This window comes from Lynx rufus, unplaced genomic scaffold (assembly GCF_022079265.1).
Source record: "Lynx rufus isolate CCGP_SWC_20201006 ecotype Redwood Valley unplaced genomic scaffold, mLynRuf1.p SCAF_23, whole genome shotgun sequence".
NCBI classification, from domain to species: Eukaryota; Metazoa; Chordata; class Mammalia; order Carnivora; family Felidae; genus Lynx; species Lynx rufus.
Window position 1 is genome coordinate 21,088,635 of NW_025814838.1, and position 26,612 is coordinate 21,115,246.

Consider the following 26,612-nt stretch of genomic DNA (forward strand, 5'->3'; position numbering starts at 1 on the left):
GGGAGTGAGCTGAGTCGGGGAGAGAGACGATGGCCCGCCTGGGGTCCCTGGTCACGTTTGGATCCTGAGTCAGTAACTCCCTTGCTTGAAGGCCATCGCTGCCCCGTTCATGCCAGACTGCACTGCTCCCCTCCCACCGCCTGGCTCGGTCTGGCTCCCTTCCTGGCCTCGGATCATTTGTGATGAACTCCAGCTCCCGGGGCGGTTGCGGGGGGTGGGGGTGGGGGGTTCCTGCAGCAGCTGAGCCCCAGCATACCAGCCCAAGAGTGAAGTCTTCGCAGATGGCAACCTTATGCTGATACATTCATGAGTTTTGCCTTGCAGGTGTGATGAGATCCGGAAAACTGGAGAGCTGTAAGATGGCTGTGAGCGCACCGAGCCCTCGAGCTCTGACGGGCAGTGATGCGCGGTCCTTCCCCACACCTGGCACACACGGCTGCCATGTGCCACTTGCTTCCCCAAAGTGCAGGTTGAGAATATACAGTTGTGAAGTTGTGAGTGATTTTGCCATAGGTCTGTGAAGAGACGCTTGTTAAGAAATTCTGGAAACCTGGACAAAAAGGAATAAGAACTAAGACTCCCTCATCGTGACAAACTTGTTCAGTTCAGACTCTTGCTTTAGCAAGCTTGCTTTCTGCCCAGATGTCCCCGTGGCCCATCTGAGCAGTGGACTGGCCCATTGTGGTATTTCTTTCAAGGGACATCGTGGGAAACACACTTTTTTTTCTTCTTAATTTGTGAAGATCAATAACGATGATTTTCTTCCAGTGTGTACCATGAGGATTCATCAGTTAGTCCATCACTGAACAAAATGTCTTAATTCTGGTGTTTGACCCACAGAAAAATTTGAAGATCTAAGCTCTTCAGATGAATCCTGCCCTGTTCCCCAGAGACAGAGGCCCTGTCGGAAGAAGGGCCTCAGCATCCATGAGGGGCCGCGAGCCTTGGCCAGGATCACAGCCATCGGCCTCGGAGGCAAGATGCAGCAGGCTTGCTGTGGTGAGCGCTCCCACTTCCTGATGGCTCTGTGGCGGTGCCTTCTGAGAGGCCGGCCTGACCGGAAGGGACCGTTCTCAGCCTTCTGAGATGTGGGCCACCGGTGGGCGCTGCAGCTCCAGGACTCAAGATTGATTACAGTGATAGACATTAATCTCTAGCTAGTTTCTGGGTTTTGGTTCATCCTTTGATTTTCCTTTCCACTGGTTACAATTACAAATAGAACTTTCTCTTCAGCAGTGGAAATATAGCAGAGCTGGGATTTCATTCATCACGTGGTGGGACAGCTAGTACCAGGAAAATGTTCAAGTCCAGTCTCTGCCCCATCGCCAGCCAGAGCTGGACCGGCTCTTGCTCTCTTTTCTCAGAGTGCTGGATTTGAGAATTGTCGGATGGTGCACCTGGTGGGCTAGAACCCGAGCCCTGAGTTTATTCACGAATTGTCAGCTCCTCAGGTTGAGCTCAGTGCTCTCGAGGAATGCAGGGGGTGCTCGTGCTCTTGTTCTGGCCCCAGTGATCAGACTTCGTGTAAGTGACATCTTCTAGTTACATCTTCCTTTTTTTTAAAGTTTGTTTTAGGGGCACCTGGGTGGCGCAGTCGGTTGAGCGTCCGACTTCAGCCAGGTCACGATCTCGCGGTCCGTGAGTTCGAGCCCCGCGTCAGGCTCTGGGCTGATGGCTCAGAGCCTGGAGCCTGTTTCCGATTCTGTGTCTCCCTCTCTCTCTGCCCCTGCCCCGTTCATGCTCTGTCTCTCTCTGTCCCAAAAATAAATAAACGTTGAAAAAAAAATTAAAAAAAATAAAATAAAATAAAGTTTGTTTTATTTATTTTGAGAGAGAGAGAGAGCACATGCGAGCAGGGGAGGAGCAGAGAGGGGAAGAGAGAGTGAGAATCGCAAGCAGTCTCTGAGTTGTCAGCTGGAGCCTGGCTCAGGGCTCAGTCCCACAAACTGTGAGATCATGACCTGAGCCGGAACAAAGCGTTAGCCGCTTAACCTGCTGAGCCATCCAGGCACCCTGGTGTGTTCCATCTTCTTTGGCATCTGTCACCCGCAGTGGCCAGGCCAAGCCTGCTGATCCATCAGCCTGGGTGGATGGGCTCCTCTCACGAGTGATAACCCCCAGGCTTGGAGACAAACTTTTCCAGTCACAGGAGACCATGTTTCAGTGAAGAGTATACAGTAGCTTGATTCCCTTCTCTGCCCCTTAGAGAGGAGTCTTGGCGCTGGTCTGGGAGCTCCAGGCCCACCTTCTCCTGTTACCCACGGAGGGGTAAGCTGACTGGGCCACTAGGGAAGCCACCCCCCAGCTGTGGACAGGTTGCTGCAGGATGAGAGCACGCCTCCTCTCTCCTAGAGCGGTGCTTTTACAAGCACAGAGCTCTGGGGCATTTGGCTGGGCCGTTGTCCTTGAGTGGCAGAGTGTGTGTCTTCTGAGGAGTCCGTGCTACCTGTCCCACCTGAGGTATGGTGGGGACATAGGAAGGACAGGTCTTATCTCAGGTGGGGGGTGGCAGTTAATCTGTGTTGCCATATAACACATGCTTTTTAAAATGGAATTTGTTCCAGATACCAGAATAATCTGGCCAGAGCCCATTTATACACAGGTCTTTTTTTATGCACCCAGAGAGGCAGAAAAACCTTCACCAAAGAGCAATGCTAGTTGTCCCTTGGTTATGCCATTTCCTAGTTTTGGTTTACCTCTTACACTTTGTCCTTTTTTTTTTTTTTTAATTGTTTATTTTTGAGACAGAGACAGAGCGTGAGCAGGGGAGGGGCAGAGAAAGAGGGAGACAGAATCCAAAGCAGGCTCTAGGCTCTGAGCTGTCAGTGCAGAGTCCGACGCGGGGCTCGAACTCACGAACCTCAAGATCATGACCTGAGCCCAAGTCGGACGCTTAACCGACTGAGCCACCCAGGCGCCCCACACTTTGTGCTTTTTAAATTTTCTACAAGTGCATATTATTCTTTTTACGAGCAGTGGAAAAACACTTCTTTAAAAATGTTTATTTACTTATTTTCTGAGAGAGAGAGAGAGAGAGCGAGCGAGCAGGTGAGGGGCAGAAAAAGAATCCCAAGCAGGCTCCAGGCTCAGGGCAGAGTCTGACACAAGGTTCAGTCCCAGAACTGCAAGATTGCAACCTGAGCTGACATAAGGAGTCGGGAGGCTTACCTGACTGAGCCACCCAGGAGCCCTGAAAAAACACTTTTGAATGATAAATAGCATGTGCTGATCTTCCTTCCTCCCTCCCTCCCTTCCTTCCCTTTCTTCTGATTATAAATCTTGATCGCTTCAGAAAGGTGTAAAGAAGGAAGTTACCCATGTCGCCACCAGCCAGTCGCTTCTCTGCAATTAAGTATACTTTCTTTGGGGAAGAGGCAGGGGCAAAGTCAGAATTAAACCCTCTGGTTTGTATTGTCTTTTCTCCCATTTTCTTCCTGGCAGATGCACTCGGAGGTTATGTAACTTGGTGTTACTGCTGTTAATTTTTAGCCCAGGGCCTGCCACCTTCCTGCTCAGCCAGATCTTGCTGGTTGGGGTTGATCGACCCAAGGAGGAGCCCCTGGATGTCTGTGTTGGAAAGTCACAGGGAGTGTGAAGGCTGGTGCCCGTGAGATGACATTTCCCGCCAGTGCTGTGGTTTCCCTTTGGCTCAGGAATCTGTAAACACAGCTGTCCGTTTCCTGCTTGGTCCACTTGGGAAAGCAACAGCACGGTGTGGTGGAGCGGGTGCCGGCCCTGACCCACACGCGCTTGTCCGGGGACACACATTGGTCTCCAGACCTTCAGAGTTCGTTTCCCCTCCTGCAGACTGCATGGTTGTGTCCAGGTTACTGTGGTGAGCTAACGGGGGGAGAAAGGCCAGCTAGGAATTTTCTTTCAGCTTTTGCCTGGATCCTGGCCCTTCCCCCATGCTGCAGGTCCTCTCGGGTGGTTGAGTTTGTCTCTTTTGTGCTCATGTGGGCTTATGGCCCCCCCCTCGTGTCCACAGAGCAGGTGCCTCCGCGGGGCTATGTCACCTTCAACAGCAGTGATGAGAACCCCCTGGAGGCGGGCGGCCTCTGCTACAGGGACGTCACCTCCCCAATCAATGACCGGGATGTGGAGAGCAGCAGCAGCAGCAGTCGGGGTACGTGCACCCTATACACCCACCCCGGCCGAGGGCTCACTTGGAGTTAGGAGCTCTTGTGCGGTGCCCCCCCTTCCCCCCCGGGGGCATGGGACTGTGGTGGGTCCAGCTGGTAGAGAACGGTGGGGTGAAGGGTACAGAAGGGCCCTGGCTCTTGTGAGGACCCAGAAGCCGGCAGGGGACAGGTAGGGTGCAGCTTCTGGCCCAGTGTCTCTCCACGCGGCGTCTGGGGGAGTTGTCCCAGACAAGGTTAGCTCCTTGACTGGTGAGCCATCAGGGAAACGTCTGCTGTGTTACCTGTCGTTTGTTCAGTAGCCGTTTACTGAGTGCCAAGTGCGCCAAGCGCCGTTCTAGATGCTTGGCTTTATCAGTGAACGAAATAGGCAAACCCCCCGTCGCGTTAGGTGCGAGGGCTTGGGCCAGGCAGCCGCGTGAAACAGAAGACACCAGTGAGCTGTTTCAGGAGCTGGTGAATGCAGTGGACGCTGGGCTCTGGGGAGTCCCCGCAAGTGAGACCTGTGGTCAGGCTCTCCCGTCTTCACTGTTTTCAGAGGAGCACGCCTTCTGTGCCAACCTGGGGGTCGCGAGGCGCAGCAGCAGCAGCGAGGGCCTGGCGAGAGCCCCAGGAGTCAGCAGCGAGGCATCTCTGGAGAGCAACGAGGTGAAGCTTCTCCTTTCTTGATCTGCCTCCCTCCCCTTTGCTGGTGCTGCAGGGGCTGCCTCCTTGGAGAGGGCGAGTCTGGAGACTGGTACTTTGTGCACGTCAGACACGCAAAGTCCTGGCTGCCCTCCATGGATCTGGGCCATGCAGACCATGGTGCGGGTCACCAGTGAAGCCTCTCTGGCTGCTGGGGGCGTTTCACAACTGGGATCGTGGGGCGGAGAGTAGAGTGGATGCGGCCACGTCAGCCGGGAGCCCCTCGGTGTTAACTCTGGACACACCCTTCTCACCACAGGATTCGGATCATGCGTGTCAAAGCTCGGTTCGCAAGCAAACTAAAAGTTACATGAAGACCAAGAATCGTTACAGCAACAGTGACGGCCAGTGGCCCGCCAGCACTGGGCCGGCTGGTGCAGCCTGCTCCCCAGGATCTGTTTCCCAGACGGAGAGGTCCCTCTGTTCAGGACCCCAGGTGAGATCGTCTGTGAAACTGGCAGTCACGCAGTTAGAAACGTGGCACGTGTAGTGCTTCACAAGGCCCTTACTGTGCACTGAGGATGGGCTGGGCCCCGTCGAGAGAGAGTGTGGAGATGGTTTCCCCCGGATGATCTGTGAGGCTGCTCAGGCCGAGAAGATTCCTCATGGCCACGAGTGCCAGTGCAGGGTTTCTGTTCCATCCCTTTCCATAGGAGGGATCTGTCTCTCTCCTTGGTTTCCGTACTCTCCTCGGCCTCCCTGAGCCTGGAGAGGAGAAAAAGTGGACTGACCTAGAGGTGCTGTCGGGAGTCAGGAGATGCACGTGAAGCGGAGATGAAATGGCATTTGATGAAAACTGCCATCTCTGCCTCCCTCGTGGGTTGCTGTGGCTCACCCAGCTTCTTAGGGGTTACTGGTATGGCACAGCCGCCCACGTCTGTTCATCGGGTTCTCTTGCTTTCTGGGAGCATAAGCGGTACAAAGATGAAAGAATGCATTTTTTGCCATTTGTTCACGTCACAGCTCTGCTGTTCACTACAAGCTGGTGATCTTGTTGGCTTCTCCTTGTGACGCCTCCCGGGAGCCGTCTCCAGCGCCTGTGTTCCCAGGCTCACCGAGGGGCTATACCTTTCAGTTTCTTAAACGCGTCTTGATGGGAGAGTGGGCGATAGGTTCTTAAGGATGTTTTAGAAAGTAGGTTGAGGAAATTGGCAGAGTGACAACATTTGAAAATTTACTCCTCCATTAAAGGCAACAAAAAACTGGCAGAAGTAGTCAGAGTAGCAAAACCGAATCAACCAAAGGCTTTGAGCAACTTGAACATTTTTATTTGCGAGAAGTGGCCGACTGTCCGGAAGAACGGAAAGCTTTGTAGCGCTTTAACCTGCCCTGTTCCCATCCTCACCCCCAGTACCAAGGTAGCTGTGACAGCCACCACAGGGGGCAAAATGAAGCTGGGCTCTTTCAAGGTTTCATTCTCTATTTTGAGAGTGAGCATGCGTGTGAGAGCCAGGGAGGGGCAGAGAGAGAGAAATCTAAGCCTGCTCTGCACTGTCAGGGCAGAGCCTGACCCAGGGCTCGAAAACACAGACCTCTCAAACCGTGCAGTGATGACCTGAGCTGAAACCAGGAATTGGATGCCTAACCGACTGAGCCACCAGGCACCCCAAGACAAATACTTTAGATCAGCTTCTTAAAATATGTTCAGTGAGCTAAAGGGAACCGTATCTGGATAGAGAATATCAACAAAAGGATAGAAATAAAAACAGAAAATCTGTAGATGGAAAGTAGAATCACTGAAATGAAAGCTCCAAGAGAGGGCTCAAGAGCAGATTGGAGTGCACAGAAGGACCCACAAGCATGATCTAGATCCATTGAGATTATCGTGTCAGAAAAGAGAGGAAAGGATGGACAGAAGCCTAGGAGACACCATCAAGCAGCCAGCGTACACATAATGGGGTTCCAGAATGAGGTCGGGAGCATAAAAAAATGTTTCAAAACAGCCAAGCCTTCCCAGATTTGATCAGAAACATGAATCTGCACATCCAAGAAGCTGTGTGAACTCTTAAGTAGGTTAGACTCAGATCTACGCCTAGATCTATCATAATTAGTCCAAAACCAAAAGAATCTTGAAGGGAGTGAGAGAAGGGAGTCTTTATACAAGGAACCCCCATGAGATTAACTGCTAATTTCCCATTAGAAACCATGGGGTATAGAGGGCATTTGATGACAGAGTCAGATTAATGGAAGAAACAAACCAACCAAGAATGCTATAGCCAAGCAGAAACTGTCCTTCAGGAGTGAAGGAGAAATTAAGAAGGCCGCAGGTAAAAAAAAAAGACTAAGAGTTTGTTGCCTGCAGACCTGCCCTATGTGAACACGAACGGTGTCCAGGCTGTAATGAAAGGACACTGGCTGCAGGGACACAGGCAGGTGGGAAGTATCTCTGGACCACCTGCCCTGCCTGAGGCTGCAGAGAGGAGGGGGCTGCAGTCAGAGGTGACCCACCGCAGAACTTGGGGGGGGTCCACAGGGCTGACCCGGCTTAGGTGGATGCAGTGACAGGATCTGCACCAAAGCAGTGTCTTCTCTGGCCCCCGTGTCTTGGTGGCCCGCCCATCCTCTGACCCACCCCGGCTCCTTTGCTCTCCAGGACCTAGCCACACTGCTGGAGCAGATCGGGTGTCTCAAGTACCTGCAGGTGTTTGAGGAGCAGGACGTGGACCTCCGCATTTTCCTGACCCTCACCGAGAGCGACCTGAAGGAAATCGGCATCACGTGAGTGCAGAGGGGCCTCTGTGGCCACGCCCCCCTCGCTTCAGCCAAACATGAGGGGGTCGCTTAGCTCCCAACTGCCCAACGCTCCGATGGAACCACCTGTCCTGTCTGGGCGTCCCCTTGCTCTCTGCAGCCAGCTGTCCTCTCTCTGGTCTTCCGGCTGCAGATAGCTGAGGTGCCGAAGGCCTGGGTCTGGTCCCCCGGCTGGCCTGGCTGCCAGTGCTGTGATAAGGGCACCCAGACGTTTTCTACCATTCACTTTGGAGAGCTTCCCGATTGGTAGGAGGCCAGTCACAGCCTAGCCCCGGCCGGCCTGAGCTCCCTGTTCAGGGAGAGCAGCAGCCAGGCTGGGGAAGGAAACAGGCAGGGCAGGCCAGCCCCTGCTGTGGTCACTTGTTAAGACCCTTTGTTTCTGTCATCTGTCCCAGGATCCGGGACCACTGTGCCCTTCCAAAATTGGAATCTTTCCTAGGGGGCTGTCTTGGTGGAAGGCTGGCCTCCGTGGCAACTCCACACACAGCAGATCCTCATTCTCTCATTCACCCTTGCAGCTTGTTTGGGCCTAAGAGGAAGATGACTTCTGCCATTGCCCGCTGGCACAGCAGTGCCCGGCCACCCAGCGATGCTCTGGAGCTGGCGTATGCCGACCGGCTAGAAGCTGAGATGCAGGAGCTGGCCATCCAGCTGCACAAAGTATGTGGTGAGCGGGGCAGGGACCTGGACACCCACCTACAGTGAGGGACGACACATTTGTGGAGACCGAGTGGTGGGGACAAATACCCAGGGGGAGCAGGGAGAAGCAGCCAGGGCGGGCGGTGGGACAGAAAGCATTACTGCTTGTGTGTAAATCTGGAGATGCACAGGCAGGCCTCCAGGAAGACGGCTCAGAAAGGCAGGGGACGTTGGACAGGAGGTCAACTGGACATAGGAGAGAAAGGGTGAGGTCAGAGCACAAGCAGCTGGCATGGATGTCACTGGGCTTAAGAGTAGGGATCCAAAGCAAGGGGTGCTCCAAGGTGGAGACAGGCGCTCCCTTCCTCCAGCCCAGGAGAGTGGGAGTTGAGAGCGAGTGGGTATGGCACAGAGAGGTTGAGGGGGACCCAGCCTGAGCGGCCCTGGTCATTTGCCACCCCCCCTCCCCGCCTCTCCGTCTGCAGCGCTGTGAGGAGGTGGAGGCCATGCGAGGCCAGGTGTCGCAGGAGCAGGAGCTGCGGGCGGTGGTGGAGAGCTGCCTCCTGGAGCAGGACGGTGCCCGGAAGGACGTGCACGCCCAGCTGCAGGAGACCTGGGCCCTGGCCCGGGACGCTGCGCTCGTCTTGGACCAGCTGCGGTGAGTGGGCATCTGAGCTGCTCCCAGGCCAGACCCTGAGTCGCTGATACCTCCAGATTCTTCAACCAGGTGGTTGTTCTTAAAGGCCTCTTGGAGTACTCGCCACCATCATCCGTTTCATTGTGGCTGTTCCTTTCCGCAGGGCAGACCCAGGCAGCAAATGGGGCCCCAAGCATCTGCAACGAAGCGCTCGGGCCCTCAGGGCTTGTCCCCGAAGGTGCCTGGTGTGCTTGCCCTGAAGGCAGAGCCCCACTGGCCTCTCAGGGAGGTGGGGGTACGTGCTGCCCTGCTGGGGCCAGGGAGGACACCCTCCCCCTCACCAGCACTTGGCCTTGTGTCTGGCAGAGCTTGTCAAGCCGAGTTGTCAGCCAGAGTGAAGCAGGAAGAGTCCACCCGAGGGCTCCCCCAGGGCCCGGCCCTCCCCACGGCTGGTAAGAACGCTGTCCTGGTCCCGGGTCGCATGGATGCTGCCCCAGGCCAGGTTTTACCACCCGTTCCAGCAGTTACCACACTGACCCTCCCACTCCCTCCCTGCAAGAGATCCAGGGTGAGGGCTTCCTATCCCCGCCCATTGCCCATTTCCTTACCGTGCCTCCCTGGGGTGGGACTTAACGTCCTCCACAATGTTGTGACTTCTTCAGCCTGCAGTCGGAGCTACCCAGGGTCAAGCCTGACTGTCAGCCAGGGACCCTCACACTTTCATTCCTGGGGCTGCAACCCTGATTGACCCTCCAGTCAGTGCTTTGGAAAAATAAGCAGGCGAACACATTGTGATAGAACAGTGTCAAGCAGGTACTGACAGTGGGTGGGTCCCCTGGTGTCAGCAGCCCAGGACAAAGCGGCGGGGCCTGTGGTGACCACACAAGCCCTAGGCCCACCTGGCTCTCTGCCCCACAGATTCCAAAGGCTGGCAGGCTTCCCTGCAGGCTCTGAGCCTCCCCGAGCTTTCCGGAGCACTGGAGGATCGAGTCCAGGAAATGGGTGAGTCTCCCAAAGTGTCCGACAGCCGGTGGCCTCATCCCCATCCTGGGGCCAGAAGTGGGTAAACGGGGAATCCTAGTCAGCTCAGACCCCCAAGACAGCCCTACCATAGCCCACTGTCCACAAGGTCACACATTCTTAGGCACCTCCCCCACCCTCCCACACTCATGAAGCAGCAACTAACTGCTCCCATCCTCAGGGCGAGTGCTATGCTCAGTGACCCAGAGCTTGGAGAAGCTGCAAGTGCTGAACGGGAAGGAGAACTGGCGGGAGCCTTAGCTGGGAGGGACGGTGAGTGTCCGCCAGCCCAGGACCCAGGCCGGAGAGCAGGGTGTACCGGGCAGCAGCGAGTGCCCACTTCAGTCTTCCCTGTCCCTTCTCAGAATCTGACGTTGGGTGACTGATCCACCCTGAAGCTGTGTGCCTGGAAGACAGGAGGGCAGTGAGCAAGCGGCTGCAGCAGGCCGGGCCCGAGCGGGGGCCAGAGGATCAGGCCCCCGGAGCAGCTGGCAGAGGCAGGACAGGGCAGTGAGGCCCACGCAGAGGCAGGACGAGGGCCTCTCGCCCAGAAGCGGGGGGCCAGGCCCAGAGCAGGCAGGGCCATGGGGAGACAGCGGGCCCCCATACACCACAGGCGCCACACTGAAAGGACCGGGCGCCTGGGTAGCGGATGTCATTGCTGGAAAATAAAATTTAAGATCTGCTGGTGAGGGACTCTGTTCTGGTCATGCGACATGCAGTACTGGCTGACAAAGCAAGGGGCAACCCTCCCCCCTTCGGCAACTCACTGGGACCCAGCCCCCTCTGCCAGGACAGAGACCACCACGCTCAGAGCAGGGCGGACTGGTTGCCCTCTCCTGTTCTGTCCCTCCCCTGGGGCTAGAGCTACGTGCACTCAGAGCCCCCTCGGTTCCACCAGAGCAATCTGAAGGGTGACGCGCGCGTGGCCCCGGTGCCCCAGGAAATGAGAGAGGAACGAGGTACAGGTATTTTATTTACAGAACGAAGTGCCTTTGCCCACACGTGCTGACCGCTTCACTGAGGCTTTAAGGTGGAACAGACGCTCAGGCTGGGCCGGAGCACAGCTCTCCTTACCAGGCCAAGCAGGTGCCGTGCAAACTGGTTTAGCTTCACTGAGGAGTCTTTGCAGACATAGGGCCGTAGGAGACGGCCAGTGGTGACCTTCCCATCTGTGGTGGCTCTGCTGTTGTCATTCTGCACACTCGGCCAGTGCTTCCATACCAGGTCCTGGAGCGGCCTGTGGACTGTGATGGGAATGGAGAAAGGGAGGCTTTCAAAGCCAAGGAAAGGGCAGCGAGCTCAGCCTAGGTGTAGCCAGGAACCCCAGACCAGGCACAGGGCCCAGCGAGGTCTGAGGGGGCAGTGCCACAGTGACCAGAGGGACGGGAGACCTATATCATCAGCTCCGTGCTGAATGGAGCCCAGCACTCAGGCCTGGCTCCCACCCTGAAGTCCGTGGCAGTGGGGAAGGGGGACCCCTCATGCACCCAGCCCTGGGCCTGGGGCCAGAACCAGAGGACACGGAGAGCAGCCAAGACCAGACTTTGCTTTCTTTCACCAACTCCGTCTACAGCTGGGCTTCGTGGCCCCAACTGACCTGGGGGACCGGGCCCCAATGGGGTAAAGGGGCTTTGAAGCCTCACCGCTCAGTTGGCACACCTCAGAAAACAAAGCTAATGACCGCCACCAAAGTTCACAGTACTGGGCCAGCTCTTCTCTAGGCCCTGGGGCTGGCTGGTGACAGGACTCAAAGGCATCCCTCCACAAGAATAAACGGATTTAAGGGTGTGTGTGCACCTACCCACCTGGGTAACTGGGTGGTCCCTCCACCAGCCCGTGTGTCTCATGTGGAGGAGGGTTAGAGCCTTGGGGTAGGAGAGAATGTCCTGAGCCTGGAGAGCCAGGTCCAGTGCAAACAAGCCACCTCCTGATTGGGGTGGGCTGGGCTCCCACTAACCTGGCCACCACCCAGTAGCTGTTCGGGGTGGTGGGGTGGTGGAGAGGACAAGATGCCCCCTCACCCCATGCAGTCATTCCCCCAAGAGTTCAGGGCACAGATAGGGCCAGGGGAGGGCAGGAGACAGGCAGCAGAGAATCAACCTCAGGAGGAAGATGGGAGGAGCTTTTCCAGGGCTTTCTTCTGCTTCTCTGTGGCAGCAGCCAAAGCCTCAGCCAGCTTCTCCTCGGGCATCATGTTGAGCACCTTGAGGGCGAAGAGCAGCTGGTACTTGGCAGTGCTGGTAAAGGCGTTGCTCAGGAAGTTGGGAAAGCCACCGACTCGGTCCTTTTGGGTGTAAAGTGGAACCCGCACAAGCCCCAGCACCTGCATGGAGAGGACACCAGAGTGGGACCAGGCCCCACGCCAACGGTGCAGCCCTAGCAGGAGGGGCCTGTGAGCTGCCGGGCCAGGACAAGGCCAGCCAGGTTGCGAAGGACGTAATGGGAGACCCAGGCGGGGTCCAGTGAGGCGCAAGCCAGCGGCACCCTTGGAGCAGTGCAGCCCCTTTACTCCCCAAGCAAGTTTCAAAGCTGTCCCCATGCATCTTCCGCCCTCTGCATCCTCTAATCCCAGCCCCCATCCGCTGGCAGGAAGCCCCCCCCAGTTCACACCCCATGCTCCCTCTTCCACTCGTGAATCCCAAACACCCCAAGTGTGACTCCCAGTTCTCCAGACTATAAATAAAACCCACAAACTGTTAAGAGCCTTCATCACCCCAACCATGAGGTCCCGGCCCTTGAACGCAGCCCTAGTTTCCCACCTCCCCAGGAGCCACCACCCTCTCCCATCCCCCCACCAATCCCACTCCCCACTCCCAGGATTGGCAATGGCAGGCAGCAAGGCAGATGGAACACAGCCCCGAGGGAACCCCGGGCCCCCCTCTCCCACCCCTGCCCCCAGGTCCCTCTCCCCACCCTGATGCTGGAAACAGCGACACCCCACCCAGCCCGGCCAGGGGACCCTCAGGGGGACGTGTTACCCATCGGTGCCTTCCACGGGGCCAGAGCCAAACCCCGGGGCGGGGGGCGGGGCCCGGGCGGCGGCCCCACCTCCAGGCCGTGGTCGCGCGAATGCACCGCGCTGATTTCCACGGCGTGCAGCTGCTCCAGCGTCAGCTGCCGTGCGTACAGGTGCGCCACGACGCGGTGCGGGCCCTCGGTCAGGTGCGAGCTCAGGTAGTCGGCCTCCGTGAGGCGCAGGCAGCCCAGGCCCAGGCCCAGCACCCGGTTCAGACCGTCCTCCAGAGACCAAAAGCGCCGGTCCACGAAGCCCCCGGGGAAACCCAGCAGCCCGTCGAAGCGCATCTGCATCTGCAAGGGAGCGCCGGGTCACGGGCGCGGGGTGCGAGCGGCGCCCTGATCCCCGCCCGTCCACCCGCGTCCTCACCAGCACCGAGAAGCGCATAGGGATGCGGCCGAAAAGCTGCCCGGGGTTGGCGGCGTACAGCATGGCGTGGCACGAGTGGCTCCAGCCCGGCCCCAGGCGCATAGCTTCCACACGGCTGATCTGCTTCAGCTCCGGCACTGCCGCCGACATCTTGGCACTACCCCGGCTCGACTGGGGCGCCTCTCCTTAAGTGCATGCGCGGGCCCGCCCCCGCCAGGTCCGGCCAATCCGCAGGCAGTCGCGTCCCTGGGCCCCTCCCCCCCACCAATTGCTGATGCCCGTCGGGGCCGAGCCCCTCCCGGCGCCCCGACGCGTCGTTGAGGCGCGGAAGGGGCGTGTGCAGAGGCAGGGCCGGCACGCGCTCCCGCCCACCGGCCCCGAGAACCACAACGCCCAGGGGGCTCCGCGCCAAGCGAGCTCAGCCGAGTTCAGTCGAGCTCAGCCGAGCCCTGCCGAGCCCAGCCCAGCCCAGCCCAGCCCAGCCCAGCCGAGCGCTGTCGTGGGGGGGCCTCGGGCAAACGCTGCCTGCAGGGCTGGGGCTCCGACTGCCCGTCACTAGCAGGAGCCGCCGAGCCCCGGGCCTTCCCCCAGCGCCTCCCTGGGGGCGCCGCCCCGCAGGCTGCCCACTACCAGCCCTCGCCTCTCGCTCCCTGCCGGCGACTCCCCCAGGAGGGCTTACGGGAGCCTGGCGACCAGTGGGCAAGACCTTTCCCTGCACGCGCGCCAGCCAAGCACTCCGGTCCAAAGTCACTGCTGGTCGACTCCAGAAGAGCAAGGAAAGCCGGGCCTGGCATAGTTCGAGCTGCCCCCACCGTCCGTGTCCACGCACAGCCCTGGGGCTGCTACTCAGCCAGCGTGCTGGGAAGTACCTTAAATCCCTCCTGGCGCAGCCTGCCAAGCATCCTCCCAGTCAGACACCATATGCCAGGGACGGTTGGAGGAAATGGGCTCTCCCCAATTTACCAAGGAGGAACCTGGGGCAGAGAGGAACAGGACTGGCCTTAAGGGCACCCAGCAGCTGGTGCCAGAGCCAGGATCTCACCCCAGACTTCCACCCTGTCTCCTGACCAGTGTCCACAACAGAAAACCTCCCAACTTTCACGGAAGAGGCCCTGAGGTACATACCTGTGTCTGCTGCTGAAGGGAATCATCGCTGGGGCTCAGGAGCACGGGGAACATTGTCCAGGGGAGAGCAACGATGCCACTCGACCACTAGTTGGCCCACACTCCGTTTTCCTCCCACGGTGGGTACAGATTTGCTGAGTGAACGAACCACCATGTGCACTCACCATGCAGTGAGCCAGGGCAAGCTCTGGGGCACAGAAGGTTGCCCTGAGCAGAAGACAGCGGGGTCAGAGGGCAGGCAAGTGTTGGTAAGGACCCACTGGGAGCTCATTCACACGTCGGGTCGTGCCGGTATCGTGTCACACACAGGGGAGTAAGGATCTAAAGAGGGAGGCTCTCTCTCTCCGCATCCATGGCCTCTACCGATTCAAACGGGCCACCACAGTTGGAGAAGCCAGATCCCTAAGGCAAGTGACCGTGTCTGAAGAGATGTTGGTGCGGGGAAGGGCCCTCCAGAGAGGACCGTGTCTCCAGGCCACAGTGCACAACCCAAACCCAGGGCTGGCAGGGGGCACAGAGGAAAGGTGCCCCACACCCCAACCCCTCCCTGAAACAAGATGTTAACAAAGTTCCTCGTCTGTTGGCGGAAAGCGGAGGGACATCCAGTGCACCCCCTTGCGAGACGTCCGACCCAGACGTCGCCCCAAACACGACCGAGCAGCTGCAGGGCCGAGGGTGACAGGCCTTCCCTGGGGCATGGACTAGATGGCTGAGAACACTGGTTCCACCATTAAGCGCCTGAGTCAAAGAGGGGACCTGGGGAGGCAGCTTGGAACCACGTTTGCAAAGGAGCTGCTGGCGGGTGGCGGTGTGGTGGCTGTGCTTCGTGGGTGTTCCAGGCCACCACAGCCTCTCCCTCCTGGGAGGCTGCTTGCTGGGCAGGGAAGCTGGCAGCCACAGCTGGCCCTCTAATCCATCCCACGTGACAGCTGGAGAGAGTTGCTGCCTGTGGAAAAGCCTCTGACTGCTCTCAGAATAAAACTCTTGCTGTCCCTATGAGGTCCTGTAGCATCTGCACCCCGACACTCCTCGAATCTGACACTCCAGCAACTGGAGACACTTCGGGCTTCTTTCTGCTCAGCGGTCACACCAGGCTCACTCTGGCCTCAGGGCCTTTGCACTCGCTGTGCTGGCTGCCTGGGCTCTCTTCCAGGACCAGCTCTTTCCCATCCTGCACTGCTCAGCCGAAATTCCTCCTCAGAGAAGCCCTCCTCAACCACGGGTTAAATCAAGGACCCCATGCGACTCCATCCTGTCACCACCAGCCGACGCTCTTCCCAACAGTAACCAAAACCGCGCAGGGCCTCACGGCCTAGAACACTAACTCCCAGGAGCCTGAACCTCGCGTGTCTCGGCCCTCTCCAGCCCGGCACACAGGGAGGTGCCGAGTATCCGGGACGGATCGGCGATACCGACGGCACCTGCAGCAGCGACCTGCACACCTGGACGTGCTGGCTCCTCCTCCACGGCTCGTAACGGCCCCGCTCCAACCCAGAATCGGCACGACGACCGGAGCTGCCATCAACAGGATCCCACGTGCCTCACACACCACCTCCTGCACCCTCACCCCTCTTAAAGTCCTGTGTCACAGACACCTCACACACGAGGAAACGGAGGCTGCGGCCACACAGCCCCGGCTCGCGCTGCCGGGGCGTGTGAGCGGCCATGAGCCCCTCAGCTGTCCTGCCTCCAGACCGGGAGACAGCGGAGGTCCCTCGGTGCTATGCGCAGAGGAAGGAATGGACGAGATATTGCTGCATGATTTTATTACTATAAATATACAGTAAAAACGAACAAAAACCAGCCAGAGTACGTCAAATGAGAGCACGTGTTAAGTCCGAGACAGGCCAGTCTGCATCCCGGCCTTCAGACAGAGTACTGGCACCAATACCAATGGCGAGGCCGGGGTGTGGGTCGGGGGGCAGGCAGCCTGCGAGCATGTGTGCGGCACTCACGCGTGCGCACCCTGGCGTATGTGCAGGCGTGCGCGCGGGGGGGGCGGGGGCCGGGGAGTCAGGCGACTGGGACAGGTTGGCCTGAGCCTGGCGGAGGGCTGTGTGTAAGGCAGCGCTCTGCTCACGGGCTCGACTGCACAGAAAGCGAATCCCACACTGCTGGTTTCTCTCCTGAGCGCCCTGCAGGACGAGCCTCGGGAGGGGTGCCAGTGAGGCCCGGGGCTCTGCGGACTGCTGCTGGCTGCCCCAGAACCATCCTTCCCAGGGCAGATCCCCAGGAAGTGGGCCCCTCTGCGTGCCACACCCCAGGCCAGGAACGTGTCTGTGCCCCAGGGAGCCGCACAGACCCAACCACCTGGCTCAAGGTCCCCCCAGGCGGTTCTCACCTTGGCGCACCAGGGCTCGATGCCCCCTCTGCCTCTGTTGCCCAGAGAGTTTTGCTCAAAAAAACAAAACAAAAACAAAACAAAAAAAAAACCAACAACAAAAAAAAGAACAAGGTCACCTCGGATGGGATGTTCCTCCCCCAGGCAGGTCCACCTCAGGGACCCCAGACAGGTCAAATCCAAGAGAAACTAGTGACATTATGATGGTGCAGAGGAAGCAGGGAAGCTGCTCAGAGCCCTCCCCGGGGTGAGTGGACGGCAGCCCCACTAGCCCAGCGGAAGCCCCTTCACCTGGAGGGCCCTGCCGTGTGATCAGAGCCACTTCGGAGAAGGTGCAGGGCCGGCAGAGGGGCCGCCGGTCACCAAGTGCTGCAGATGGCCTGTGCCCCTGTGCCTCTGCCCCTGGATCAGACCCACACGGCAGCCTTGCGTGGCCACCACCCCCCTGCCCAGGGCTGAGCCGGGCCGCGGGGAAGGTCGGCTGTGGGAGGCAACCGCCTCCAGGGCCGGAGCAGGAAGGGGAAGCAGCAGCAACAGCCAGGCTGCCGAGGACACGGGAGCACGAGGGACAGGGGACAGGCACGGTTTCCTTCACTGACCGGGACTCAGACCCCCCTTCCCTTCCTCCTCTGGCGACAAGGCCCCTACAACACCTCTTGTGAAGACAGCACCTCACCCACCAGTACACCGTTCTTCTGCGAGTCTGTGCTGAGTGTTCAGGCTGTTGAGTCCCCAGTGGCTGGGGTGCCGGGAGAAGCCAATCCAGGCCGCAGGTGGGTGGTCAAGCCCCGGTCCTGGCCACTCAGCCAATGGGGCATTTGGGGGAAACCCCAGAGCTCACAGCCCAGGACAGAAAGCTGCTGTCCTTCATCTGTACCATTTACAAATACATCAACTATAGAAAAAGGAATTTGTCAGAGGAGACTGTCCACTGTGCTCTTCAATCAAGGGTCGTCCGGCCCCTCGGAGCCAGTGGCCACGCAGAGCGTGCAAGACAGGAGAGGCCAGGGGTCACGCTGGAATCCGGTGGCCCCTCGGCAAAGTCTGGGGAGCTGAGGGCTCCATGCTGCCAGCCTGGCCAGGCTCTCAGAGTGGGGTCAGCTCGGTGGCCCCAGAATCAGGACTGGGGCCACCAAGCACAGGCCGGGGTGGGCCAGTGGTACGGAGGCTGCGGGGCATCTCCACGGAGGTGGACCATCCTGCAGGCAGGAGCAGAGGGAGAAGGGGTCATGCCCGGGCAAGACCCCACCTCACCCATCAGGGGGTATCTACCAACCAGGAGTCCCCCACCGAGGACAGGGCCACCCAGCACCCCCTACTGTGTGTCTGTGGCAGGACCACACAAAGACCTGGAGTTCCAGGTCCTAACAGAGAAAGAGGGGTCCGTCCCTCTGGGAGCAGATGCCAGGCAGTGGCACCAGCCGATGCCCCAGAACAGAACGCAACGGGTGCCGTGGGCTCGTGGCCCCCCGGGCCTCCTCCCTTGCCCGGTCCGCGCTTCTCGGGATCTGACCAGCCGCCGTCCTTCAGGGCTTTACTACTGATTAGGCCGGAACTCAGTCACACCCAGCCGGAGGGGAGTGGACGTGGACCGGGGTGCACATCCCGTGCTCAGAGCAGCCCCAGGACCCCACCCAGCCTTCTTGGCCATTTCCACACTGTTGCCTCCCGATGCCACGAGGCGCTCTGTCCCTGGACCAAGTCTGCCCCCCGGGGTGCTGGTGCTGGAGCTGTGACCCAGGCCTACGGCAACGAGTGACCGGCACCACGCTCAGGGCCGCACAACACCAGCTGCCAGCCACCCGCCTGCTGAGGACGGGCTCCCCAGGACACTCCTCCAACAGCAAACCAAGGAGTGCTTCTGCCACATGTCACCCATGACACAGCCTGAGGTGCGGGAACTATTAGGGGCTGTGGCTTCACGCAGGGACTCAGCTCTGCTATGCAGCCTGCAGGCAACATCCAGTTCTCCATAGCTCAGCCTGACCTGTGTGTATTTTCTACTTCTGGAAGTTTCACCTCCATCACAGCACTCAGCAATGACACGGAGGACAGGGCCAACTTTATGCAAGGGTTGGGCCCTATTTCAACAGTGGGTAAGATTTGTCAGAAGAAACATTCAAGGAGAGCAAGAAAGGCTCGCGTGGGAACATAAGAGCAGCCGTCAAAACAAGTGGACAAACACCGAAGCTCAGGACAGCTGCCTGGGGGACGGCCGCACGCCAGCCGGAGCTGCCGGGCCGGGCCGGGCCTCCTGCTGGCGCGCTCCACCCAACACAGGTCTGGGAAAACTTGGGCCACCGGAGGCACCAGGTTTCCAGAGCCGCTAACATCAGGCAAAGGAAGGGAAGACGGTCCTCAAAGCACTTGCCTATGTGCTGGTGGTGCTCTTGGAACAGCCTTCCATGAAACAATCATTTGGCAAAGTCACCCAGGTAGAGGGCAACTCCCTGGCAGGGTGGGGGGGTGGGCGATGACGTGGGGTCAACCTCATATGGCCTCCTGACAGACCGATTTCAGCATGTGCTGGTGTTCCAGAAGGTTCCACAGGTAGGCTGGGGGACAGGTTAGTGAGCAGCAACAGTGGGGTCTCAGCAAGGGCTGTCACCATTCCTGAGGCCCTGGAAGAGCTTGCCTGGGCTATCTAGTCCAGACAGAAAAAGTTCTGGCTCCGGAAGTCAGCCAAGGCCAGACCTCCCAGGACCACCTCTCAAGAGCAAAGGTGTAGCACATTTGGGGAGCTCTGGATTCAGAATCCAGGACCCCAGGGAAGACACGGATGCGGAGGAAGCCCAGAGAAGGGGAAGGAACCCCCCAGGGAGGGAGCAGGAGAGCCAGCTGGCGAGGTCCTCTCTCCAACATTGTCAAGGATGCCCCTCAGAGCCACCCCACAACGCGTAGGAAGGCGATCACGTACCAGCTTACTCCTCTATACCAACAGAGCAGGAGTCAGGCCCCAGGGCTGTGCAGAGGAGGAGAGACATGGAAGCTCAGTTAGCAAAGCGCTAGACAGACCAGCACGTTCCGCAGCAAACGCACTGCTTTAGGACAAGAGTCCCCGGGGGCACTCGGGATGGGGGGGGGGGGGGCACACTGATGTGCTGAAACAGGAGAACAGAGCACCGGGCCGCAGTCCAACGCAGAGGCTTTCAGCCAGGACAGGCCTGGGCAGGGGTGGCGGGGCGGGGCCAGGAAGGGCCCCGCCCGGCAGCTAGGTGTTCACCAGTTAAGTTTATGGGTTTTCCCCACCTCCTAACTCTGCAATCAACAGGGGACACTAAGGTTCAAAAAACTATGCCCGTGCCTCCACGGGAGAGCTGTGCCGGTGTGTGCACGTCCGGTTCTCTCTCGTGCGCACGCGCTCTCTCTCTCTCTCTCTCTCTCTCACACACACACACACACACACACACACACACACACACACACACACCAGATGGGAACAGAAGGTGCGGCTTAGAAGTAAAGGAAGACAGGTAGGTACACGTGCTTATGAAGGCGGGCACTTCGGTGAGGACCTGCCCAACTCCTGACAGTGCTGCCTCCCCCACACCCGTGGGGCACGGGACCAAGAGCCTCGGTGTTGCCCCACCCTGCTGGCTATCCTGCCCCTGGGCTGGGTTTGGCCTTCCGCTGACTTCAGCCTCTCCACCGCCTCCACAGCAGAGTCCCTCCTGCCACCGGCCTGGGGCAGAGGTGAGAACGCCACACCACGGGGCCTGGTGTCCCCTGTGGGTGGAGCCCAGCCTGTCCTGACCTGCAGACTCTGGCGTGGGGCACGGGGTGGCACCGCCAGGTGGGGTCAAGGTGCCCCTTCACCCAAAGGATCACAACTACACTTGTGCTTGTAAGTCCCTCTCTGGACCCTCCCCGCACCCCAAGCTTTTAATTACAACGAAATCATTGAAGTTCCTTGAAAGAACTTACTGGAATTCTATGTTACTCTAAGGAACACTGGTCCCCGACAAGGCTTTCACCCTCGGGCTTCTCTTCGGGTAGGCCCCGGGGTGCTGATGAAACACACTCCCCTGCTTTCTTGCACCTGCTGACTGTGGCCCCTCTGGGCTAACGGGACCCCCTGTCTGCACAGGCTACTGCCTGTCCCTATGCTGGGGCGGGACAAGAGACCCTTTCAAACCAAGCACATCACAGGTAGGCCAGATGCACAGGTCAGGTCACTGGGAACTGAGCAGCGGTGGGTCCTGGGATAGGCGGGTGGCAAAGGTGCTTCCCAGACATGTGGCAGGAGCCAGACTCTCCGAGGACATCGTGGCTGTTGACGTTGATCTCAGATCCTCAGATGGCATCTTAGCACGCAGCAGGCAGAAGTCTCTGAGAAACCCTGACTCCTGCCCCCCATCTTTGGAGCCCAGAACTTAAAGCTGAGGATCTTGACCCAGAGGAGCTGGGGACAGGAGGCTCCAGGCAGAGGCTTTTAGAAAAGGGGGGCAGAAGCAAGACCCCTCCCCAACTGTGCTCGGGCCTTACAGGCGCCTGGCACCCCAGCCTATCCTTCCATCCCTGGCCTGGGCCCTGTGGGTGCTCGTGGTAGGGGGCTGATGCCAGCATCAGGCCCGGGGCACGCAGGTAATTTTCTGCTGGTAGCTCCCTGGGGCAGAGGCCCTGCTGCTGGGCACCCGAACAGGGGCTGCCAGGCCCATGGATGAAAAGTCAGGGATTCCAGCGGGACTAGCTGTGCTTGCCTGGCCCCAAGCAGGAGATAGAGAGAAGGGCCACAACCTTCCTTAAACAAGGGGCCTTTCCTGCCTTCCTGATGCTGAGCTGTTTCTGGAGTGTGAAGGGGCCTCACGCACAGGCTCTGCCCCAAAGAGCAAGGGGCTGCAGGAGGGGTGACTGCGGAGCCGGGGCCTGGCTGTGCTTTGGGGTTGACAGAAGGAGTGTGGGCAGAGCCAGGGAGGGAGACCTAGGCTCCTGACAGGCCAGCCGCTCCCTGAGCAGGCAGATCAGCCCCCAGCTCCGTGTGGCAGTGACAGCACTGCCCGCGCCCCCCACTCCCGCCCACCCCGGCTGAGCTCAAATGCCGTTACCTGGCAGGTAGATATCGGCCGGCAGGCGGGGCTGGCCGCGGCTGCAGGGCTCAGGGCTGCCGTCCTGCAGGACGTTCTCGATGGATGGCACTCGGCTCCCTGCAGAGGAGGGGGCAGGTCAGAGGTCTACAGGCGAAGGTGGCCACCGTCCCTCTTCTGGTCAGGATCCCCGGGAGCCTCTTTCCTCCCTGAGGGCTCTACAGCCACCGTGAGTCCAGTCCCAGCCCAAGACTCTGCTCTGACTCCCTCCTCTGCCCTCTAGGCCTGAGAGGCAAAGGTTTGCTTTTCTTTACTTCCCTTCTCTCTCAACTCTACCTCAGGGCTTTTGTTTTGACTTTTATTATAAAATCATTATGTACCCCTTTAAAAAAAAAAACAAGAAGGAATAGCGATAGATTTAACATCTCCGGCTTACCCGTACCTTTCCCGCTGGCCCCGTGCCCCACAGCGGGGAGTGAGCGGGCCTGCATGTGGCCACCCTCCCTCTCAACAGCAGCTCCCGGTGCTGCCCAGGGAGCTCTCGAGGGGGAGGGCCCCTCCGCAGACGAGGGGCCTGGGCCCTGTGATGGGCACAGAAGAGAGCCACCTGGTCGGGCACATGCTCTGCACAGGCAGGAAGGAACGGAGGTCGAGAGAGGGTGAGGCCCACCCAGGAGGCCAGCCTGGGAGGCAGAAGTGACGACACCCCTGATGGGCCCCCTGCCCCAGGCGCCAACACTCACACCCAAACCCAAGGCCCCAGGCCCAGCAACCCACAGGCGGGCCCCACACACGGTGGGTGGGGAGTCACGCTGGGGAGAGACGTGGGTCACCCAGTGCAGTGCCGGCTGGGAACCTCCTGGCAAGGAGGGGGGGGGGGTCACAGCAACTGAGCAGCTGCAGCTTATTTTGGGGTCTTCACCATGCTGTAGGCCTGGGAGCCAGCCAGCTTGCCAGGGCCACTTCCGGGCTCTGTCACCTCCACATTAAATGGCCTGGGGCCTCCAACCACCCCAACCTGGAGCCTCTGTTTCCTCACCTGTCCAACAGTAGGGAGGAATGACCGAGACAAAGGAGTGGCAGCATCTCCCAGCTGCTAGAGGGAGGCTTGGGAAGCACCTGGTCACATCCTGCAGCCACTGGGAGGTCAGCTGGGGGTCATCCCCCCACGAGGAGCCCAGGGCCCATCGGTGGCGGCTGGGACTCAAGTCCCAGCAGGCCGCTGTATGCTACACTCTCCACGGGACACAGGGGCACACAGAGGAGCGGCCCGGCTGAGCTGTGCACCCGCACTGGGGACCCTGGGCCTCTCCAGGTGGCACCTGAGGACCCCGTACAGGACAAGCAGGAAGAGCTGACCATGTGCAGAGACCCAGGCAGGAAAGAAGATGACTGCCACTGGGAAATGCCGGCTGGGCACGGAGGGAAAAAATGGCCGGAGGCTGTCCCCTGGGACAGCCAGCAGAGAGGAGCCCGTGACTCCCAGCGGGGGAGCCGGCACACGCTCTCCACACACCTCGACCTCCCGGCAGCGAGGCCCCGAACACGCTCCTCAAAATGGAGGGCTTACCTTGCTTTAGTGCCGACGCCTCGTCCACGTCCTCCGTCACAAAGCTCTAGGAAACGAGGACAAAGTGTGTCCGCAGCTCTGCTGCCGCCACCGGGGGACGGGGCTGCAGGCCGTCGGGGGACAGCAGGGCGAGCTGACGCCGGCCCCCCCAAACAGGACCCACCCCACAGATGGGGAAACCAGCTGAGCTCACCGCGTGAGCAGCGGTGGAGGCGGCCCAGGGCACGCTTTGCCACAGGTCTGGGAGGCCAACAGACGGGCAGTGGGGACAGGGTGACAGATGGGTCTCGGCGAGGCGGGGAGGGGGCCTCACCTCGGGGGAGCTGCTTAGCGCCAGCCCCGCCCCACTCAGCGGGGGAGGGGCGTCCGAGTCCTGGGAGAGCTTCTCCTCATCCTCCTCGTGGATGGGAGACGACGGAGACCGCAGGGTGCTGGCAAAAGAGAAGACGGGGGTAAAGGACAAGTGGCTGATAAACACCAACCCACTAAAGCCAACGTCACCCGTGGGTGTGGCCGGGGGCTGCCACACAGACGCCCCCGGGGGAGGCGGGTGCAGACGCAGAACGCCCGCAGGCCCAGCGGCCGGAGAGGGGCTGGCGCGGTGCGAGCTGGCGCAGGCCTGCACGGGCTCCGTATCTCCGTATCTCCGGGAGGAGAGGGCGTCGTAACGGTCCACCCCTGGAGCAGGGGTGCGGGGTGTGGGTGAGCAGCAGGAGAGAGCCCCACGCTGCTCTGTGGAGTGGTCCTGTCACACGTGCAAGTCGTGGGGGCTGTGGCCGGTTTTACAGAACTTCTGCCTAAACTTTTCTTAAAAAAGAAGAGCACCCATGCGTGGAGACACTTAACACAGAAGGCCGGTCGCCCGCATTTCACACGCGTCCAGGTAAACCGTGACGGGACCCTCTGCTTGGCGGGCGTAACAAGGGCAACGTCGTGAGCAAGGTTTGGCGGGGCCCGGGTCTGGCTGCCACTGGTGCTCACACAGCAGGACGTGCTCATGTGACAAGACCCCAGAAAGTCCCGGAACCCTGCCACTCACGGGGCTCCCTCCTACATCCTGTGGTTTGTTGCTCCCGCGTGGCCTGGGACGGGGAAGGATGCACCCCCACCAGTGCATCTTTTCTGCTGCTTTGCCGTCTCGTCTGTCGTAACCAGCCTTAGCCATAAACCTAACCTGCTACTGGTTCTTGGTTCCCGGGGTCATTCTGGTGAATTCCCCAACAGAGCACTGTAAAACTCAAGTGTCTGCACTTCTTCCCGGACACCGCAGACCCCCCGCCACCTGCCACAGAGCACCTGGCTGGGTTCCCACATGCCAACCCCCAAGGGGATCCTAGCGCCAGCCTCACCTGTCGGGGGATTTGCTCCTCGGCTTGCCCTTCTGGTGGCTGCTTTCCAGGATTCGATCGATCCCAGCAAGGGGACAACCGGCCTGGGACAGGCCATCTGAGACGCCTGAGTAGGTGATCTCTTCGTAAAGGGGGGCTGAAGGGACGGCCGGGGAGATGGCCCGAAGGCCGTTGAGCGCCTCAAGCAGGGAGATGGGCTCATAGCCGGGTGGGATGCTGTCAGAGCTCTGTGGGGACAAGAGCAGGTGAGGGACGGGCTGGCCAGGCTCCCTGCCCACTGCCCTGGGCCACAAAGCCCCAGACACTGGCCTTGTGCCCCAGGGATGCTCTACTCCCCAGAACCTGCCTTCTGACCATCTCCTGTCCACTCTACCTTCCAGAGACCTATATCTACCTCCCTCAGAGGGACGCCAAGAACACCAGAGCAGCCTAAGACACCCTCTGAGGGCCCCCTTAGTCATCAGCTGCAGCCCTGGACACCCACATGGCCCGCTCGGTGCCCGTGACGAAGGAAGAGAGGGCGCCCAGCAGAGCCTCCCCACCCCTGGTCTCGGCCAGCCCCTACCTGGCTTTCTGTTCCTGCCTGGCACATGTGGAGAGTGAGGGGTCAGAGAGAGAGAGGAGGGCTCAGGAGCGGGTGTAGAGCAAAGCCATGCCAAAGGCGGGAGAGCCCAGTGGAGCCGCGTGTGTTCTAGACCAGGGAGGGCCTGGCCCCGCAAGGAGCTCTGCCCAACACAGGCATCTGGCCCAACTCGAGATCCTCAGTGGGCCTGAAGCAAGCGTCCACAGGGGCTGATGCGTGTTCCAGGTGGTTCTAACGGGCACCCCTGGTTCAGAACCAGTCTCCTCCAGTGCTGGGAGAGGAGCACATCAACAGACTGAGACTTGCTTTAGGGTTAAAGGTGGGGAGATGCCCAGGTGCTGGGAAATGTCAGGCCCCCAGGCCACACTAAACAAGGTGAAGGGCAATCGCCCAGCTGCGCGCCCCAGGTAAAGCCCCGCCCACCTGACCGCTCCCCAGAAGGAAGGGAGGGAGAGCCGCCTTTCAGGGCAGCGACGGATCAACCCTGGAGACCAAGGGAAGGCAGAAAGGCTGGGGTGGGGGCTCCCTGCCCTCAGCACACAGCCTCCTGAGTCCCCTGGTCACCTGGGCCTGTGGTGCCCTGCATTTGCTCCCAACCTGAACCTCCTCACCCTCCAAATGGGAAAAACCTCTACCTCCATCCCTGGGATGGCCCTCCAGGGATTTCCACCTCTCTAAGTTCTGCCAAGGGGCCACAGGCGTCAGTGAAGGCTCCAGGCAGAGGCCGCCCGCCTGCTCCCTGAGATGCAGGGAAAATGCAAGAAAACCAAGTCCTCGGCCCAAAGAGCTCACATCCAGGGGGAGAGGCAGAGGATGCAGGACAACAGGCAAGCGCGAGGAAGACTGTTTGCAAAACTAGCAGCAACGTGAGTTCCACCTCCGACATCATTCCACTGCCAGCAAGAAAAAAAAGGGAAACGAGGCCACTGGGGACCACGGGCAGAAGCAGAGCTGGCGAGAAGGGGCAGCCTGAGGCGGGCGCCGTTGCCGCCTGGCAGCGGGGATCCGAGACACTGGCTTTTTGCCGACAGACCTTGAGCTTTGCTTGTTCCACAAAACTCCCTTCCTGGGCAGGGACGCCGGGACTGGGGAGAGTGGATTTGACAGATTAAATTAACCAAACACATTAGCCTGGGGTGAAAATGACTTCCCATACTTGTCATTGGTTTAATCATTAGGGTGCGGGGCAAAGACGTAGCCATAGGGCCAAACACACTTACTGTTTCCCTTTTAGGTTTCTTGCTGGCCAGTGAGGCGGGGTGCGCCTTTGATTTTTTAAAGGGACACTGTCAAGATAAAAATCATACGTTTTACGACTGCCACCCCCCGAACGGCGCTGGAGCTGGCTGGCTGGGGTCTCTC

The 26,612-nt window shown here is 59.6% G+C and overlaps 3 protein-coding genes across 11 annotated transcripts in view; 1 reads left to right on the forward strand and 2 right to left on the reverse strand.

Annotated features, from left to right (window-relative positions):
• ANKS3 (ankyrin repeat and sterile alpha motif domain containing 3) overlaps window positions 1-10,562 on the forward strand; it is a 34,273-nt gene extending 23,711 nt beyond the window's left edge. For 2 of the 3 annotated variants that reach the window (XM_047087448.1, XM_047087450.1), the window contains 10 exons: window positions 841-999; window positions 3,989-4,126; window positions 4,678-4,787; window positions 5,083-5,259; window positions 7,417-7,541; window positions 8,093-8,234; window positions 8,699-8,871; window positions 9,217-9,302; window positions 9,769-9,852; window positions 10,052-10,562. In XM_047087448.1, the coding sequence (XP_046943404.1) occupies window positions 841-999; window positions 3,989-4,126; window positions 4,678-4,787; window positions 5,083-5,259; window positions 7,417-7,541; window positions 8,093-8,234; window positions 8,699-8,871; window positions 9,217-9,302; window positions 9,769-9,852; window positions 10,052-10,131 (1,274 nt within the window). In that variant the 3' untranslated portion in view covers window positions 10,132-10,562. The remainder of the gene's footprint in view (window positions 1-840; window positions 1,000-3,988; window positions 4,127-4,677; window positions 4,788-5,082; window positions 5,260-7,416; window positions 7,542-8,092; window positions 8,235-8,698; window positions 8,872-9,216; window positions 9,303-9,768; window positions 9,853-10,051) is intronic. The other variant, XM_047087449.1, reaches the window with a different exon arrangement.
• Window positions 10,563-10,829: 267 nt separating this feature from the next.
• On the reverse strand, window positions 10,830-13,637 carry NUDT16L1 (nudix hydrolase 16 like 1). 3 transcript variants are annotated; one of them, XR_006963576.1, is made up of 4 exons: window positions 13,259-13,637; window positions 12,852-13,182; window positions 11,974-12,196; window positions 10,830-11,117 (listed from the first exon to the last, which is right to left on the reverse strand). XR_006963576.1 is itself a non-coding variant. In XM_047087451.1 (4 exons), the coding sequence occupies exons 1-3, from the start codon at window positions 13,406-13,408 to the stop codon at window positions 11,975-11,977; spliced, it is 633 nt and encodes a 210-aa protein (XP_046943407.1). In that variant the 5' UTR covers window positions 13,409-13,632; the 3' UTR covers window positions 10,830-11,117; window position 11,974. The 3 variants fall into 3 exon arrangements, 2 of the variants coding, with proteins under 2 accessions (XP_046943407.1, XP_046943408.1); XM_047087451.1 differs by having other exon boundaries at window positions 12,922-13,182; window positions 13,259-13,632; XM_047087452.1 differs by lacking the exon at window positions 12,852-13,182 and having other exon boundaries at window positions 13,259-13,633.
• Window positions 13,638-16,132: 2,495 nt separating this feature from the next.
• The window catches only part of MGRN1 (mahogunin ring finger 1), a 52,926-nt gene continuing 42,446 nt past the window's right edge, over window positions 16,133-26,612 (reverse strand). Inside the window, exons 12-18 of one of the 5 annotated variants that reach the window (XM_047087251.1) lie at window positions 26,471-26,536; window positions 24,668-24,894; window positions 23,632-23,749; window positions 23,319-23,364; window positions 21,770-21,868; window positions 19,642-19,686; window positions 17,836-17,923 (exon numbers count right to left, since the gene is read on the reverse strand). In XM_047087251.1, the coding sequence (XP_046943207.1) occupies window positions 19,646-19,686; window positions 21,770-21,868; window positions 23,319-23,364; window positions 23,632-23,749; window positions 24,668-24,894; window positions 26,471-26,536 (597 nt within the window). In that variant the 3' untranslated portion in view covers window positions 17,836-17,923; window positions 19,642-19,645. The other 4 variants (XM_047087252.1, XM_047087249.1, XM_047087254.1 and 1 more) reach the window with 4 other exon arrangements.